This window comes from Sprattus sprattus, assembly GCF_963457725.1.
Source record: "Sprattus sprattus genome assembly, chromosome: 1".
NCBI lineage: Eukaryota > Metazoa > Chordata > Actinopteri > Clupeiformes > Clupeidae > Sprattus > Sprattus sprattus.
Genome location: NC_137920.1, coordinates 35203047 through 35221814, shown reverse-complemented (window position 1 = coordinate 35221814; position 18768 = coordinate 35203047). Strand labels below are relative to the sequence as shown.

The 18768-nt window shown below is 40.0% G+C and overlaps 2 protein-coding genes across 2 annotated transcripts; one reads left to right on the top strand and one right to left on the bottom strand.

Moving 5' to 3' along the window:
* Positions 1 to 9720: 9720 nt before the first annotated feature.
* LOC308365836 (heat shock 70 kDa protein) lies at positions 9721 to 13304 on the bottom strand. Its single transcript, XM_080839439.1, has 2 exons — positions 13171 to 13304; positions 9721 to 11712 (listed from the first exon to the last, which is right to left on the bottom strand). Exon 2 carries the CDS (start codon positions 11709 to 11711, stop codon positions 9768 to 9770), a length of 1944 nt encoding a protein of 647 aa, XP_080695565.1. The 5' UTR covers position 11712; positions 13171 to 13304; the 3' UTR covers positions 9721 to 9767.
* A 2166-nt stretch (positions 13305 to 15470) lies between these two features.
* Positions 15471 to 17920, top strand: LOC308374932 (heat shock 70 kDa protein-like; the record flags this gene model as incomplete). The annotated part of the gene is made up of 2 exons (XM_080850918.1): positions 15471 to 15609; positions 16023 to 17920. Exon 2 carries the CDS (start codon positions 16031 to 16033, stop codon positions 17918 to 17920), a length of 1890 nt encoding a protein of 629 aa, XP_080707044.1. The 5' UTR covers positions 15471 to 15609; positions 16023 to 16030.
* Between the last annotated feature and the right edge of the window lie 848 nt (positions 17921 to 18768).

Here is an 18768-nt window from a genome sequence, read left to right as displayed (position 1 = left end):
CAAATAACGTTGATTCATTGGAGGCTATTTTGAAGATCAACTGTAACAAACAGATACCAGCACAATGAGATATGAGATATGTGTTTTAGGGTTTGTCTTATGATGTGTATTATTTGATTTTTGTGTATACCCCATTTTTTATAAATGATGCTGGACAGCTATTTATAGCCTATTTGTTCACTTGTGTCTAAGCGGGAGTCTTGTTAGGTAGACTGTGTATAGCTACTGTAAATCCTCAAATAATGGCCGGGATTCAATTAGAAGCCGGGCTCCAGATAGCAGCCGGGGTCGTGGTCCATACGGACAAATAAAGGCCGGGCCCCGAATACAAGCCGGGGGTAAAATAAAGTAGAGTGTAAAATTATAAGGTTCTTACCCTGGTAATGGCACCTCCACCTCGTCCTGCCACTCATCCTGATCCTCCCTGTAGTACTGCTCTTCCTGCTGCTGCATCTCCTGCCCCGCTACCCTATAGCCTATTACTGTAGCCTACCAGCATCAGTCCGTCGGCTGAATTCAATTCACAATTTAATTGAATGCATTTCACAAATACATGTTCTCCTCATGTTAATATTATATTATAGCCTATAATAATGTTGGCTAATTTCATGGGCTGTTTGCAATAAAAAAAAGACATTTCCCCACGTAGGACGACAAGGCGAATTTGTTATTGTTCATGAAGGCGCGTCTGGCAATTTGTTAAGGTTTAGCCTAAATGCACGTAGCCTATCGTATAGCCTACTGTTGTTTATCTGTAACGTTTTAGTTGGCTAGGTTACTTTTTCCAGAAGGGATCATAAAGCAGTAGTAGACTTACGTAACTTTGATATGAAATTCAAAGAGATGGTGTATGCTGATTGCTGAAGAACATTCGGGAGAAAAAGCAGCAAAGAAATTTGACATTGACCTGAGACGAATGCAATAGGCTACGACTAGCAGGTGGATGTAGAAAGAAAGTTAGGCTGGATATCAAACCAGCTCTTTTCAGTCCGCGGTATGCATAATAGAGTGTCTAGAAAAATCATTAAAATCAAGGCTTTGGAAATCTTTTCCTCCGTGACTGACAGTAGAGACTTTAACTCCGATGTTTATGTTTACGTTGACACCGCACATAAAGCGCAATGCGATGTGCAGGCAGTGTTGAACGCATATGCAATGAATTATATTAGCCTACTGCAATTATGCCCATTATTTAAATAATAGCCTACAATTCTACAGCCAGACCCAGATTATAGTTAATATTGATTAGATCTAATTAGTAAAATGTTTTCGACATATTTCAATAGCCTGTCACCCAGTGATAAACACTGTTATTTAGCCAAATTGACGTTAGTGGGCAGTGGGATAGCTATGGGGCGCCGTTTGTAAAATGTTGCACGTTCTAAAATCCTGCTCAGTTTTGGCACATTTAGCATTATAATACGGGGGAAAAAGCAAGACAATATTCACATGTCACCTTTTCAAACATTTAGAGAGAAATTGTTGTTTAAGTTGTTGTAAATAAATGTTAATGTTAATGTTAAATGTTATATGTAAATGTTATATATATATATATATATATATGTAAATGATAAATGTAAACGTAAATATTAAATATAAACTTAAATGTTTAATGTTATATATAAATGTTAAATATAAGTGTTAAATGTAAATGTAAAATATAAATACTTAAATGTAAACGTAAATGTTAAATGTATATCTAAATGTTAAATGTCCGAATTATGTTCAGTCTACATTTAAGATTTGGCGCCTGAACATTACAATATTTACGGTAATTCGCTCGTGGAGCGGGATGTGGTGTTGGTTGCAGCACTTGTTCCCAATGTAGGTCGGTTTTGGAGAGCCGCCCTAACGCCAGCTGCAACAGCTTTCTCTATAATTAAAGCTAAATCTAATTCATTTGGACTTGCCATCTTGTTGTCTTGTCGTTATCTCGTGAATAAAAGACCGCGCTTTTCTCCATTCAAAAAACCCGCTGCTTCACGAGCGAATTACCGTAAATATTGTAATGTTCTGGCGCCAAATCTTAAATGTAGACTGAACATAATTCGGACATTTAACATTTAGATATACATTTAACATTTACGTTTACATTTAAGTATTTATATTTTACATTTACATTTAACACTTATATTTAACATGTATATATAACATTAAACATTTAAGTTTATATTTAATATTTACATTTATCATTTACATATATATATATATATATATATATATATAACATTTACATATAACATTTAACATTAACATTAACATTTATTTACAACAACTTAAACAACAATTTCTCTCTAAATGTTTGAAAAGGTGACATGTGAATATTGTCGTGCTTTTTCCCCGTATTATAATGCTAAATGTGCCAAAACTGAGCAGGATTTTAGAACGTGCAACATTTTACAAACGGCGCCCCATAGCGTACAAGTATCTGGATGCTTACAATTTTGTTCTGTGTGGTGACGGTCATGTCAAAGACATACTATGGCATGATTACAATGTTCAAAACTTCGTTGTGCTGAAGACGGAGGTTCTGCCTAGCCAAAGACAGGGAAAGAAGACAGAATTGTACAAGGCCTGGGTTATCGTCAACAAGACCAACAACTGTATTCTTACTGCGAACTGCACCTGTATGGCTGGGTATGTAAACCAACATAAGTTTACTATTGTAAATGTTCATTATTTAACCAATTGTCAGTGTCACCAATTTAATCTGTAACTGTAACACTGTAGCCTAGCTGTAACACTGTAACAAAATGTAACTGCTTATTTGCTGGAAATCATAGCTAAAACCGTTGTTAGCCTAACGTAAGGACAAAATCCGGGGACATTATAGTTCAAACACGTAAACACCCGCAAAACAGTGTAATGTTTTTATCTTTGTAAGCGAAAAACGGGGTCTGTCCCGGAAACAGGGGACGTCTGGTCACCTTAGCCTAACGTAGCCTATATGTAAAGCCTAACGTACAAAAAATGTTTTGTTCAGGTTAGGGTCATGCTGCAGCCATGCAGCTGCACTAATGTTCAAAGTTGAGGTGTGGGTCAGGATGGGAAAGACGGAGAGGTGTTGTACTTCAGGGACAAATATGTGGATCCACACATCCAAGAGAGAGGTGAAACCAGCCAGACTGAGCGAGATCAGCTTCAGAAAGGCTAAAAGGATAGACACCCAACTGAAGCCAGTCAGAGTAAAGCGTAGAAAGAATAATGTAAACGGTAGGCACAATCTGAATGTAGACAAGATCAGGTCATGTACATATAGCAATCAGGTATTCATTATATTTTATAATTAATGTAAATACATACGTTATAATCAGGGTCATGTAACTATTAATGGCAGATGTATGAAATAAGTTATCTAATATTTATTTTGTGTATTCAGAACTGACAGATGAAGACATTGCGGAATTGAAACTACTGGCACCTAACGCAGCTGTACTACTACAATTAAAGAAGAATCATGAATACTACCATCAAGTTCAGCTACACATGTTTGTATGCAACACCCAGTACTGCGACTTTGTGGTTTGGACAAAGCAAGTTGTTGCTATCAACCGCATCACCAGAGATGAAGAAATGCTACAAGCAGTCCTCCCTAAAGCTGAAGAGTTCTTCAAACAGAGTATTTTGCCTGAGCTGTTAACACGCAGCATGGATCCACTGATGCAGTCACCTACAGTCTGCTCACACTGTCAAAGGCCAGACTTTGGAATGATGATTGACTGTGCAAAGTGCAAGAACCATTTCCACTACACATGTGCCAAAGTAAGAAGAAATGTTGTGGATTGGTGTTGTGAACAGTGCAAAAAAAAACAAGTCAGAATGAAATGTTCTTCGAAGCAAATGATTTAATACAGTACTAATATTTTACATTTTAACACTTGAATGTGCAATTAATTGTGTTTATGACAATAAACAGTTACTTACAGAATAAATCTAAATTAAGCTATCTTGGGACTATACATTTACAAAGGTTTGTTAGTGCTCCACAAACAATCACTATATCGTCTAACAGGTCAACCTGTGTGAGTGGAATAATAGTTGTCAGAATTTAAAAAAATGTCCATCTACCTATTATTCGTTCGATGTGTATTCTCACATTAGACAAACGCCTTGATAAGTCTACTTCTTGAGCAGAGAGTTGCTTTTTACCTTTGGTAAAGTGAGGGATCCTAAGTGTGGCACCACGTGTGGCAAGCTCATTTCTGATGGTAAAACCCTGATCTGCTAGTATCTCATCATTATGCTCTAGAAGGTCATACATTTCTGTACAGTCAATAATGCACCTGCAACGTTTATATTTAGGTTTAAAACATTTTGGCATATTCTTTAATACTGCATGCTTGCTTGGCCACTTTATGAGAGGCTTTAAAGTCGCAGACATAACAGGGAGCCAACTTCTCAAAATGTTTGAGATGTCACTTTCTGTGACATTAAATCTGAAAGCAATATCCTTGTTGCAGAGCCCTAGTCTTAGTTTCATTAAGACGACTAATAGATGATCCTTCAGGTTCATAGAGCCACGCACAACCTCTACACTGTCTTTAAGTTTGTGACTCAAACACTCAAATAAGACACTGGTCAGACCTGTGAAAAACAGAACCTGCACTGCTTTACTCTTGATAGAGCTAAAGGAAAATTGAGTATTCATGAGTGTTGCCTTGAGTTCCTCATTCTCAGTTTTCAGTTTGTCGATCTCCAAACGCAGGTTGACACAATCTGTAGAAAGTTGGCTGTACTGGTGTTTCAGATCATCTTGGAGAACCTTTGGGACTGTGGCTTCTGAAATAGATATTAGATAGTGATAGACTTAAGACTTAATAAAAGAAGCACTGTCACCATCAAGTTGAGCTTTTCTCAATATTTTTTAAGGATGTTTTCAAACAGCATGTGCTAAACAGAATAATGATCAATGTCATTAACAACACAGTTATGCTGTATTAAACAATATATAAACAAAACCTGATTCATCCTAATAATGACTGCCCTACATTAGTTAAGGTATTATAAGATCTTACCAGTGCATTGATCAGCACCAGGCTCGATTCTGCAGTCATCTGAGGACAGGCAAGCTCCAGAAGCCTCATCACTAGCTTCTTTGGACCGCTGTACATTATCTGGTGGTCTGTGGATGGTTTCTTCCCTTTTTCTTTTCCTCTTAAATCTGATACACAGAGATGAAGGCAAGTCAGTCCAAAACAGTGTAGTTGCTTGGTAGATCATAGGAGGTTATCAGGTAGGCCTACCAAAACCAAGTCAAGTGTAAATTACATAGCATAGTTTAACAGGGCTTCACAAGACAATGCAGACATTACAAAAATCTGGTCTGACAAATTATCTAAAAACTATCTGACCTCACTTGCCATACATTCTCTGCATTTTGATGCATGCAATGTGATTCCAGTTAGCAACTAAATAAGGCTAAAGTGACAATATTTACCTCTCAAGTTTTGTATCTCCTTTGTCTATTTCACACTGGGTTGCGAAGGAAAAGACAGAAGGTACAAAGTCGGGACTATTGAAGTCCATGGAGACCTCTCCTGTCCAAAAAACAATATTCTAGTTATTTACAGTACGATAGTGTAACAGGTAAATTTAGCCTGAGTTTGCCAAGCTTACGAGACTAGCTAGTCGTCAAGACAACGTAACACAATTTAAGGTAAGTTAGCTAAAACGACTAAAACTACATTATTCTGTGTTCTAGCGTTAGATAAGCGTACAACTTTACCATTATTTTGTTGTTGTAAACCAAACCAAGTGATGTGTCTGACTGAGTGAAGCTCTAAAGTTAACTTACCTGATATAACAAGTACATTTAGCCTGAGTTTGCCAAGCTTACGAGACTAGCAAGTCGTCAAGACAACGTAACACAATTTAAGGTAAGTTAGCTAAAACGACTAAAACTACATTATTCTGTGTTCTAGCGTTAGATAAGCGTACAACTTGACCATTATTTTGTTGTTGTAAGCCAAACCGAGTGATGTGTCTGAGTGAAGCTCTTAGGTTAACTTACCTGATATGAAGTGTGAACTGCAATGTCTGGCATTTTTAATAAGGGCTTTATTCCAATCGGATCTTCTGATGGCTTGTAACCAACGACGTTTGCGGTTGGCATTAAACAAGTTGTTATCTGCTGGTATTCTGTAAAACTTTAGGTCACTGTTTACAGAATTATGATTTGTGGCATCCCACGGCACAACACATTTTTCTGTTTGTCTTTTGCCACCGTCTTGCGCGATTGAACCTGTGTGACGTCGTTCTGACGTGTGGTGAAAATTGGTCTATAGCATGGAACGTCTCTCGTCCAATCAGAAACAGCTAAATTACGCGCTAGAACCCAATTGTTTTATAACAGAAGATAAGTAAGAAATAAAGGCCTGCCCCTAATACAAGCCTGCCCCAAATAAAGGCCGGTGCGCTGTGCAGCCTAAGTAAATACAAGCCCCGGCCACAATTGGAGGATTTACGGTATGTGTAAACTTTGTATCTGCTCAATGTTGTCCTCTGCTTTTAGACAGGCTAAGCAGGTTTTCTGGATTTTTGGAAGAGTTTAATAAACCAATATAACTTTAGACGCTCACTCCGACTGGGCTTTTGGCCGTACCCACATATCGGTCCGTCACAGCCTGCAATTAATTATACGATTAGCCGTGATGCCCTCCTTTAAGTGTCCTTAAGTTCAGGCATCATCCAACACCAGATCCTGACTCATGACCCACACATGGAGACTAACTGCCCTTCATTGCCTATGCAGGGGAAGTGCCAATGAGATTGTATGGAAAAACCAGAGTACTGAAATTCCAACAGTGCATGAAATCTTTCCAAATTATCATATTATATTCACAATTTCTACCTCTTCCTACCACAGCAAACTGCAGTAACTGCGTTCATAACTTCTGTCTCTCAGAAGTCAAGGAATTGCGCACATTTTGTCTTATTTTGTTAAAATTGTTACACTAAAGATGATGGAGATTCGACAGTGTTCGTACCTTAGTCCATCAAACCACAATGGCTTTTGTTTATTTGCCACCCACTGTGAGGATGTATGCAAGTGCCTTTATGTAGAATGAGTGCAACTCTGAAGCCTGTTGAGCAGCTCCCAGAGTGAGCTGGGTGTCAGACTGATTGAGCCCGTTTTAAAGTTCTAAGTGAATAAAATATAATATAGAATAAATATAGGTATTTGATGTTTGTAATATTAATATTCCATTTTATATAAGCTATGTATAGCTAGACTTTGTCCCCACCAACAGGAGTTATACAAGAAACATTTATGAAATATAGCTGCAAGCAGCGATGGCGGTTTCCTCCTCCAGACATTGCGAACCAGGGAAAAATGTATTTTTGTGACAATTTGTCACTGTATAGAAAGATCCATGCTGCAGACTTGCCAATGGGATATTACATTTCAAATGCATTACTTTGAAGATCCTCAAGGGCCATGGCTTCAGGCTAAGAGTGAGAAGGGGTGTGGTCATCCCTACATTTCCTTAAATGTTGTGTGTGTGTGCTTGCGCGTGTCAAAGGAGCCTGTCCCTGTGTGTGTGTGCGTGTGTGTGTGTGTGTGAGAGAGAGAGAGAATCTGGAGCACACACGCGCGGAGGAGCAAAGGAGCAGAGAGAGAGAGACCTTCTACTGAAAATCAACCTAGAAATTAGCCAAGCATGCATGTTTCAAATATTCACCAAAAATCCACTTTTCATCTTACAGTCAACTTTTTTTCAGATTTGTGTACTTAACATTCTCAAGTGTCTTCACATGAACTTGTGATTCAATCAGAGTATCACTTTTTGACCTGTTGATGTGTAAAGCATTATTTTAGCTGGAACAATGTATCCAATTTGCTTTATATCAATCATTTTTCAAGATATGAAGTTGCCTTTGCACATGGGAACATGTTGTAATGTCTTCCAGTGACATATCAAGTTTGGTGTTGATTTGTCAAAGATTTGCCAAGATATGACTTCACTTCCTGTTTGGCGACTTTTGTGCTGAATTTGACTGGCTGTAGCGAACAAACGGTTGTGAGGATCAAAATTATAAATAGTAACTTTTGTGAGGCTAGGTCTGAAGATCATCTCTGGTGATTTTGAAGAAGATTTGCCAAAAATTGTAGGAGGAGTAGGCTTTCAAAGGTTTTTGATGAAACCGGAAATAGCGGAAAATCTATATAACCGGAAATCGACGCCATGGGGTGGATTTAATTCGTCTTGATCCAGGGAATCCAATGGTACCTCATTTTTGAAAATCGGTCATACGGTTCAAAAGTTGTGTGTTACAAAAGTCCAACTTTGATCTGTTGGTGGCGCTAAAGTGGTGTAATGAGAGCCATGAAACTTGGTGTGAATGAAGAATGGACTGTCCTTAATGAGTGTGCCAAATTTCACAAAAAGTTACCATATGGTTCTAGGGGCTGCCATTGACTCCCATGGTACTAACATAATAATAGGAAAGCCTACAATAACCGGAGGAAACCTAATAACAGTCTGAGAAACGACGTCGTCTCCTTTGTACATCACTTCGTATAGTCGTCTGCTAAATGACTAAATGTCTTGTATAAGGTCAACATGATTAATGATTAATTTACCATACAATAACATAATTATTAGGGGTGGGAATCTCTTGGCACCTCACGATTCGATTCGAAATCGATTCAGAGGTCAACGATTCGATTTAAAATCGATTATCGATTTAAAATCGATTTTGTAATTTAAAAAAAAAAAAAACTTTTTTTTTTTTTACACATCCATTTTATGTTGAAATGCAAGCTGCATCGACTATTGCATTGCTCATAGAAAGTCAAAATTGTGACCATTAATAGCTTTTACTCTAATAAAGCAAATAGCGAAGGTAATTCATCTGTTGATTTTCTTCAATTTAGACTCTGAGTTGCAAACTCAAATGATTCAATAGTCAAAATGAATCGATAATCGTTTTATCGGTTTTGAATTGATATTCGATAATCAATCGATAATTGCATTTCAACATAAAATGGATGTGTAAAAAAAACGATTATCAATTCTAAACCGATAAAACGATTATCAATCCATTTCGACTTTTAAAACATTTGAGTTTGCTACTTAGAGTCTTTGCTACACTTCCTACTTTGTGTTTGATAATTAAAGAAAATCAACAGATGAATTACCTTCTCTATTTTTTATGAGAGAAAAAGCTTTTCCTTGTCACAATTTTGACTTTCTATGAACAATCCTAATCGATGCAGCTTGCATTTCAACATAAAATGGATGTGTTAAAAAAAAAAGTTTTTTTTATTTTTTTTAAATTACTAAATCGATTATGAACTTTTCTGAATCGAGACAGAATCGTTTTAGAGAGAATCGATTAAAATCGAATAATCGATTTTTCCCCCACCCCTAATAATTATTGAAAAATGTTTCATATTGCTGCTTCACCAAACTACCCCTTCGAATCAATGGAGCTGACCACATGATAAAATATTTCATTTTAAACTTTACACTGGTAAGAATCATTTAATGAGAGCATTATTGATTTTTTTTTATGAAGATTTATGTAAAGTGCAAACAGACAAAAGTGTTTTTAAAAGAACAATATAAACATCTCAAAATGAGGAATTGATGAAAATGAGGTCAGAAAATTGTAACATATAAAATGATTACTTTAACATTCATTTAACAAAATGTACAAATATGAACACTGTATCAAAAGCAATATACCATTTTGAACAGCTGAACGACTGTCTCTATAATGAATCTCATGTGCATTTCGACATGTGTATTCCAGATTCCACTTTAGTCCACCTCCTCAATGGTGGGCCCCTGTGAACTGGCACCTGCGCCGCTGCGTGCCTGGGCACCACAGCCTCCTGCTGGCATTCCTCCGGGCATTCCTCCCTGGTACAGTTTGGAGATGATGGGGTTGCACACCTTCTCCAGGTCCTTCAGCTGGTGCTCAAACTCGTCTTTGTCGGCCAGCTGGTTACTCTCCAGCCAGGAGATGGCCTGGTTGCACTTCTCAACAACTGTCTTCTTGTCGTCCTCACTGATTTTGCCCTTCATGTTCTCATCCTCAACACTGCTCTTCATGTTGAATGCGTAGGACTCCAGGGAGTTCTTGGCAGCAATCTTCTCTCTCTGAGTGTCATCTTCTGCTTTATACTTCTCTGCATCCTGTACCATTTTCTCAATATCCTCCTTGCTCAACCTGCCTTTGTCATTTGTGATGGTTATTTTGTTCTCTTTGCCAGTGCTTTTGTCTACAGCTGACACATTGAGGATTCCATTGGCATCAATGTCAAAGGTCACCTCAATCTGAGGGACACCGCGTGGGGCCGGTGGAATCCCTGTCAGCTCAAACTTGCCCAACAGGTTGTTGTCCTTGGTCATGGCTCTTTCTCCCTCATAGACCTGGATCAGGACCCCGGGCTGGTTGTCTGAGTAGGTGGTGAATGTCTGGGTCTGTTTGGTGGGGATGGTGGTGTTGCGCTTGATGAGGGCTGTCATGACACCTCCAGCCGTCTCAATGCCCAGAGACAGGGGGGCCACATCCAGGAGCAGTAGGTCCTGGACGTTCTCAGACTTGTCACCCATGAGAATGGCAGCCTGAACTGCTGCACCGTAGGCCACTGCCTCGTCAGGGTTGATGCCCTTGTTCAGGTCCCTTCCATTGAAGAAATCCTGCAGCTGCTTCTGGATTTTAGGGATTCTGGTGGAACCTCCCACCAAGACGATGTCATGGATCTGTGCCTTGTCGAACTTGGCATCTCTCAGGGCTTTCTCCACAGGCTCAAGGGTTCCCCTGAAGAGGTCAGAGTTCATCTCCTCAAAGCGAGCTCTGGTGATGGAGGTGTAGAAATCAATGCCCTCATAAAGAGAGTCGATTTCAATGCTGGCCTGGGTGCTGGAGGACAGTGTCCTCTTGGCCCTCTCACATGCTGTGCGCAGCCTCCTCAGTGCCCTCTTGTTCTGGCTAATGTCTTTCTTAAATTTCCTCTTGAACTCCTCCACAAAGTGATTCACCATGCGATTATCAAAGTCTTCCCCACCCAGGTGAGTGTCTCCAGCAGTGGCTTTGACCTCAAAGATTCCATCTTCAATGGTTAGGATAGAAACATCAAAAGTACCACCACCTAGGTCAAAGATGAGGACATTACGCTCACCGGTCGTGCCTTTGTCCAGTCCATAAGCAATGGCTGCTGCCGTGGGCTCGTTGATGATCCTCAGCACATTCAGTCCAGCGATCACCCCAGCGTCCTTGGTGGCCTGGCGCTGGGAGTCATTGAAGTAGGCAGGAACGGTGATGACTGCATTGGTTACTTTCTGTCCCAGGTAGGCCTCAGCAATCTCCTTCATCTTCACCAGGACCATGGAGGAGATTTCTTCTGGGTTAAATGTTTTGTTCTCACCTTTGTACTCCACTTGAACTTTGGGCTTTCCTCCATCACTGATGACTGTGAAGGGCCAGTGCTTCATGTCAGACTGAACAACGGAATCATCAAACTTTCGTCCAATTAGACGCTTGGCATCAAAGACGGTGTTGTTGGGGTTCATGGCCACTTGATTTTTTGCAGCATCACCAATCAGCCTCTCTGTGTCTGTGAAGGCCACATAACTCGGGGTGGTTCTGTTGCCCTGGTCGTTGGCAATGATCTCCACTTTTCCATGCTGGAACACCCCAACGCAGGAGTAAGTGGTACCCAGGTCAATACCGATGGAAATACCCTTTGCTGATGACATCCTGATTTTGGGAGAGAAAAAAATAATAACAGTAGAATTAAGTGATATTAGTGTAAATGATTACATTTGTGAGATTTTTAAGATTCTTGTTTTAGTATTACAGCTTGGTGGATATTTTTTCTGTTAATTACTCAAACATAACTAAATTACATAAATAAACGTATTCAATTAAATTAATTAAGTATAACTTATTCAAATTTGACAGTTTCTTACAGTTTTTGGATGGCTGTCTCATTTTTAAAATATAACATGGGCTGGCGCGTCCACCATTTAAATAAGTTTATAAAGCTGAAGTATGGCAATGGCTTGGTCACTAGGGCAGTCACCAGGGGAGACTGTGTTATACAGTGGACACAGTAAGTTTGGACAGACAGTCTTCTCAGTACCTTCTCTAATTACTGGAATACCCTCCCTACTGATGTGAGGGACTGTGCGCCAGTATTTCAGTGTTCGAAAACAAACTTAGGAAATTGATAAAAAATAACCAAACCTGTAACCATTATTAGGCCACTGTATTACTCACACCATACATTCTTTTTATTTCTAAAACCTTGTCTGTCTGGTTTTTGCCATTTGTTATCTTAACTGCACTGTTTTGTCACACTGCTGTTTACCTTGTATGTCTGTCTGGTTTTTACAATTTGTTTTCTCAACTGCACTGTTTTGTCAAAGTGTTGCTTATCTTTTTTTATTATTATTATTTATTTTATTTATATAATTTTTTTTTCTTTTATTTCCGTATCTCTCTGTGATGCCATGCCAAGGGACAACGAATTAAAACTAGCTTACCTAGCTAATTCCGGTGCATTTACATTTTTTCTGGGAAATGTTTATCAAGGTACACTGTCCCTTTTCAAATAAACGCATAAACAAAATAAACAAGTCATGCCGAATAAAAGAAGGCTTTGTGGTGTCTGTTATATGGTATATGTAACTGTTCGTTATTAAATGCAGGGTCAGTTAACACAGCCTATCAACACAGCGACCACACCAGAAGATGACAGTTTTCAAAATGCAGGACAGAAATTGGCATCATGATTGGCTGTCTCGCTAACTCTGGAGGGCTCACTGGTTGCCAAGGAGACGTTTAAATGTCCCCAGGACTGGCACTGCTTGGAGTGTGTATTTTTAGTGAAAAGGCAAACGACAACCCTTTATTTCCACACATTCAATCTATTTTCATTCACCGATATGGCTACAATGGCAACACTTTTTTCATCGGTTATGTTGTATCCTGTGACATTTGGAGTGTATTTAACGTTAAGTAACGTTAACTGAAAACATATTAACGCTCCAACGGTAACGTGAACTTGGCAACCGATAATCATATTATATCACGTTAGCTAACGTCATGATAACGTTATGAAACATGTTTAATGGTTATCTGACGTTTGTCATATTATGTGCATGCATGTTATAAGAAATCACATAGATAGAAGTAAAGAGAAACTCGACTCACGTTGACTTGTTTGGTCGTCTGTGCTGTAGAAGATTTTAACGTCAAATAGCCACTCTTCCTCCAAACTTGGAATGGTTTTTTTCGGACTTCGTGTCTTTAACCAAAATACGCTGTACTCACTGACTTTATAGTTCCGCGCGCTACAGTCTAGCAGTTTCTGGAAAGCTCTGCAGTCTCTACCAATAGGAGCAGAGCGCAGCTGATATTGACCAATTACTGTGCAGTATGTAACCGACAGCAGCCGGAAAACTTCTAGAACCTTGTAGAATTGTCTTGACTCTTGAGTCAACTAGTTTTGTAAAGAAGACGTCAAATGTCGACAGGCCACAAGATGAGCTAAAATCATAAACGTGGAACCGTGACGTCGTTACGCAAACGTTTCTTGTTTTCCCACTTTATCGCCCTATCATTTTATTTTCACATTAAAAGTCATTACATACTGTTAAGCTTAAGGCGGCTGCATGCTACAGCGTTGGGGGTTAACGGTTGCGCAAAATTTACTCGGTGCAGTTCATGCTCCCAAAGGTTGCGCGTGTTGTCATGAGCCTGCCATTTGCCTGGCAGATACAAAGCTGTTTCCCTAACAGAAAGTCTGAAGCTTGAAGTTCTTTCCAAACCTTTGCTTGGGTAGCACTGTTAAACTGAGCAGACATGCATACTACATTTGAGTAATCTCATCACGTAACATTCGTTTTCTAAAAACAATCACATAGTATTGCATATTTAACTGTGGTAGAAAATACGTTAGCTTAATGCTAACGTATATGGAAAATCCTATAGACACCGCGCTAGGTATTAGCATCAAGTAATTCACGTTAATGTTTTTGTATGAGCCTGACATTTGCTCTGCAGATAGATAACAGGTTCCCTAACAGAAAGTCTGAAGCTTGAAGTTCTTTTCAAACCTTTACTTGGGAAGCACTGTAAAACTGAGTAGACATGCAGAATATTTTAGTAACCTCATCTCGTATCATTCGTTGATAGAATGCAGGCTGCGAGGCTCGCGTAAGGGCTTACGTAAAAAATGACGCAAGTCTAGAAAAAGGGGCCGACGCACGCAAGACGTAAGAAGTCGCGCAAGGGTCGCGCAAGGGGCTTGCGCGGCCTCTTGCGCTTGCGCTTACGCTTACGTAAGGAAGCATGAATCAGCCTTTAGCCCAAGCGATGTCTGTCTTGGTCTGTTTTGCACAGCTAAACTACTGTTTTGCTCTTTATGAAGCTCCCTTCAAAATAAGTAGCTACAGGCTTTCAAGTAATTTAAAACTATTTAAGTTTAGGAATAAATACGTTCAACCAGGCAGTAGTTATTAAGCTTAATATAAGGCTACTGTCACGGGATACAAAATTATTACTCTACTGTTTGACATTCATTGAAAAAAAAACTAATATGGATTCTTCGTCAGATTTAAACTACACGGTTTTTTTTCTCTCCATCTGCTGCATCTCAGTTAGGCCTATAGGCTACAATGAAACATCTTTGGCCTTTCCACCGCTGGAGGGCAATGTGTGTTCACTTTAATGAAGCTCATCCAATTCAACCAGTTAATTCTTGTTTTCACCTTGATTCCTGTCAGATTCCTGACTTCTGGCTACAGACACATCCATGAAAGAAGGGAAAATATTTCATAAGATCTATTAACAATGAATGACTGAGAACTTTTTGAGCTCAAGACATGGGTCATGGGGTCTACCATCAACACTCACCAAGTCTGAGAATGAAACAAATAGAAATAAATGTCGATGTAGCCTACTTGGGCAAAATAAGGGCGGATATAGAATCAATAAAATATTGTTTTTCTATTTTCCGTTGTAGGCCTACTCAACATTTCGACATATATATTCCCACTCTATAGTCTACAGAAAGAAAGAAGGGTACGGGGAAGACAAATTACACGAAAATGATTCTGAGCGACATCTGACTCTCAAGGATCTTCACTTTTTTGAGTAAATAAGCAAAAGTAACATCTGAAAAATCACATTTTCAAATAGCCTAGTAGTTTCTTTCTACCAACTGCTCGACCTAAGTCACACTTAGCCCAAAGTAAAATTATTCCGAGGACGTGACGAGGTTTCATAAATGTGTCATTTCAACACAATCTATTTGGACCATGTAGAGTAACTTGAATCAATTCGAGAATGTTCTGACAACTGCTGGAAGTCTCAGCTGTTAGGTGTTGTTTTTCCTATCGGTAACACATTCTGTAATCTTATTCGTCAGTGCAAACCGAGCGACGATTTTATTGGTTTGAGTGGGCTGAGCGTTCCAGAAACTGCTGGAGTGCGCTACGCTAAGGTATAAAGACGAACTGCAGGGTAATGTCCACTCAGAGTCAAAAGTGAACGAGAAGGCAGCGGTTAATTCAGAGCTGAATAAGGAGAGGAGAAATAATTACAAGCAAATTTGCCATCAATACACCAGACAAGACCAAGTCAATACCTGTGAGTAAAGATTATACTACTTGAAAGATTTTTACTGCAGGCATACGAGTGGAGGGTCTTGTAGTCTTGGTCTATTTGTAGTGCTGATTTGTGTATAAAATCTTACTTGTCTTATTAAGAAGAAGAATAAAAAATGCTATATGGGCACAACATTGAACATTACCTTCAGTATTAGTAGGTAATTAGCCAACAAAAAAAACTTGAATTGTATGTAGGCTTATAACTGATGACATCATACAGAAAACCCATTTATGGAGGGCAACAGCAAATGTTTATGATCAGTGTATTGTATTTTAATTAATATTTCTGGACAATTTCTAGGCATGGGGACAAAAACTGTTGATAGTACATCAGCAATATCAATTCAAATATCAATACAAACTCTGATTTTGTGTTTGTTTGTGTGTGTTCAGAAATCAGAATGTCATCAGCAAAAGGTATTTCCATCGGTATTGACCTGGGTACCACTTACTCCTGCGTTGGGGTGTTCCAGCATGGAAAAGTGGAGATCATTGCCAACGACCAGGGCAACAGAACCACCCCGAGTTATGTGGCCTTCACAGACACAGAGAGGCTGATTGGTGATGCTGCAAAAAATCAAGTGGCCATGAACCCCAACAACACCGTCTTTGATGCCAAGCGTCTAATTGGACGAAAGTTTGATGATTCCGTTGTTCAGTCTGACATGAAGCACTGGCCCTTCACAGTCATCAGTGATGGAGGAAAGCCCAAAGTTCAAGTGGAGTACAAAGGTGAGAACAAAACATTTAACCCAGAAGAAATCTCCTCCATGGTCCTGGTGAAGATGAAGGAGATTGCTGAGGCCTACCTGGGACAGAAAGTAACCAATGCAGTCATCACCGTTCCTGCCTACTTCAATGACTCCCAGCGCCAGGCCACCAAGGACGCTGGGGTGATCGCTGGACTGAATGTGCTGAGGATCATCAACGAGCCCACGGCAGCAGCCATTGCTTATGGACTGGACAAAGGCACGACCGGTGAGCGTAATGTCCTCATCTTTGACCTAGGTGGTGGTACTTTTGATGTTTCTATCCTAACCATTGAAGATGGCATCTTTGAGGTCAAAGCCACTGCTGGAGACACTCACCTGGGTGGGGAAGACTTTGATAATCGCATGGTGAATCACTTTGTGGAGGAGTTCAAGAGGAAATTTAAGAAAGACATTAGCCAGAACAAGAGGGCACTGAGGAGGCTGCGCACAGCATGTGAGAGGGCCAAGAGGACACTGTCCTCCAGCACCCAGGCCAGCATTGAAATCGACTCTCTTTATGAGGGCATTGATTTCTACACCTCCATCACCAGAGCTCGCTTTGAGGAGATGAACTCTGACCTCTTCAGGGGAACCCTTGAGCCTGTGGAGAAAGCCCTAAGAGATGCCAAGTTCGACAAGGCACAGATCCATGACATCGTCTTGGTGGGAGGTTCCACCAGAATCCCTAAAATCCAGAAACAGCTGCAGGACTTCTTTAATGGAAGGGACCTGAACAAGGGCATCAACCCTGACGAGGCAGTGGCCTATGGTGCTGCAGTTCAGGCTGCCATTCTCATGGGTGACAAGTCTGACAACGTCCAGGACCTACTGCTGCTGGATGTGGCCCCCCTGTCTCTGGGCATTGAGACGGCTGGAGGTGTCATGACAGCCCTCATCAAGCGCAACACCACCATCCCCACCAAACAGACCCAGACATTCACCACCTACTCAGACAACCAGCCCGGGGTCCTGATCCAGGTCTATGAGGGAGAAAGAGCCATGACCAAGGACAACAACCTGTTGGGCAAGTTTGAGCTGACAGGGATCCCACCGGCCCCACGCAGTGTCCCTCAGATTGAGGTGACCTTTGACATTGATGCCAATGGAATCCTCAATGTGTCAGCTGTAGACAAAAGCACTGGCAAAGAGAACAAAATGCAGGATGCAGAGAAGTACAGAGCAGAAGATGACACTCAGAGAGAGAAGATTGCTGCCAAGAACTCCCTGGAGTCCTACGCATTCAACATGAAGAGCAGCGTTGAGGATGAGAACATGAAGGGCAAAATCAGTGAGGACGACAAGAAGACAGTTGTTGAGAAGTGCAACCAGGCCATCTCCTGGCTGGAGAGCAACCAGCTGGCCGACAAAGACGAGTATGAGCACCAGCTAAAGGACCTGGAGAAGGTGTGCAACCCCATCATCTCCAAACTGTACCAGGGAGGAATGCCCGGAGGAATGCCAGCAGGAGGCTGTGGTGCCCAGGCACGCAGCGGCGCAGGTGCCAGTTCACAGGGGCCCACCATTGAGGAGGTGGACTAAAGTGGAATCTGGAATACACATGTCGAAATGCACATGAGATTCATTACAGAGACAGTCGTTCAACTGTTAAAAATGGTATATTGCTTTTGATACAGTGTTCATATTTGTACATTTTGTTAAATGAATGTTAAAGTAATATTTGTATATGTTGTACATTTCTGACCTCTTTTTCATCAATTCTTCATCTGTATGATTTTTGTCTGTTTGCACTTTACATATTAATAAAATGTCCAAACAAAAATTTATTATTATCTTGACTTTTGAATAACATGATTTTTAGCACATGATCAGGAATACTGTGGTACATTCTTCAATACAATTGTGAGGACATTTTAGCGATGTGTATTATAAATGAAAAGATTCCTTACCAGTGTTAAATGTGCAGAGTTTAAGATAAGAAGGAGTGTGCAGTGGGGTAAGGAAGCGCCCTCAGCCGGCATGCGGAGAGTTCCTCAGCCATTAAGTGGACAGCTCCCTCAGTCGTCATGGGGATTGTTCCCCTAAGACTCTTCACACTCCATCACTATGCCCAGACTTGATACATATTTAAACAAAGAGTGCGCATAATGTAATTCATATCAATAGTGTAAATCATTTTGTAGTAGTATAGGAGTTTTAAAAGCTTGTTATCATTAATATCCTGGTTATACTGATTGTTTATATTCTATCCACAATGGTAATTATAGTGATTGTTAATAGTTGACACACAGATTGTTGGGTTTTCATTCACATATTTTTGACCACATTACATTTAAAAATATATATTTTATCATGTGGGTAGCCTGATTATAAGGGGTAGTTTGGTGAAGCAGCAATATGTAAAATTGCTCAATAATTATATTACTGTA

Bases quoted from the DNA above. Each gene is read 5' to 3' on its own strand.
- LOC308365836 (XM_080839439.1), bottom strand. From the start codon at position 11,711: ATGTCATCAGCAAAGGGTATTTCCATCGGTATTGACCTGGGTACCACT.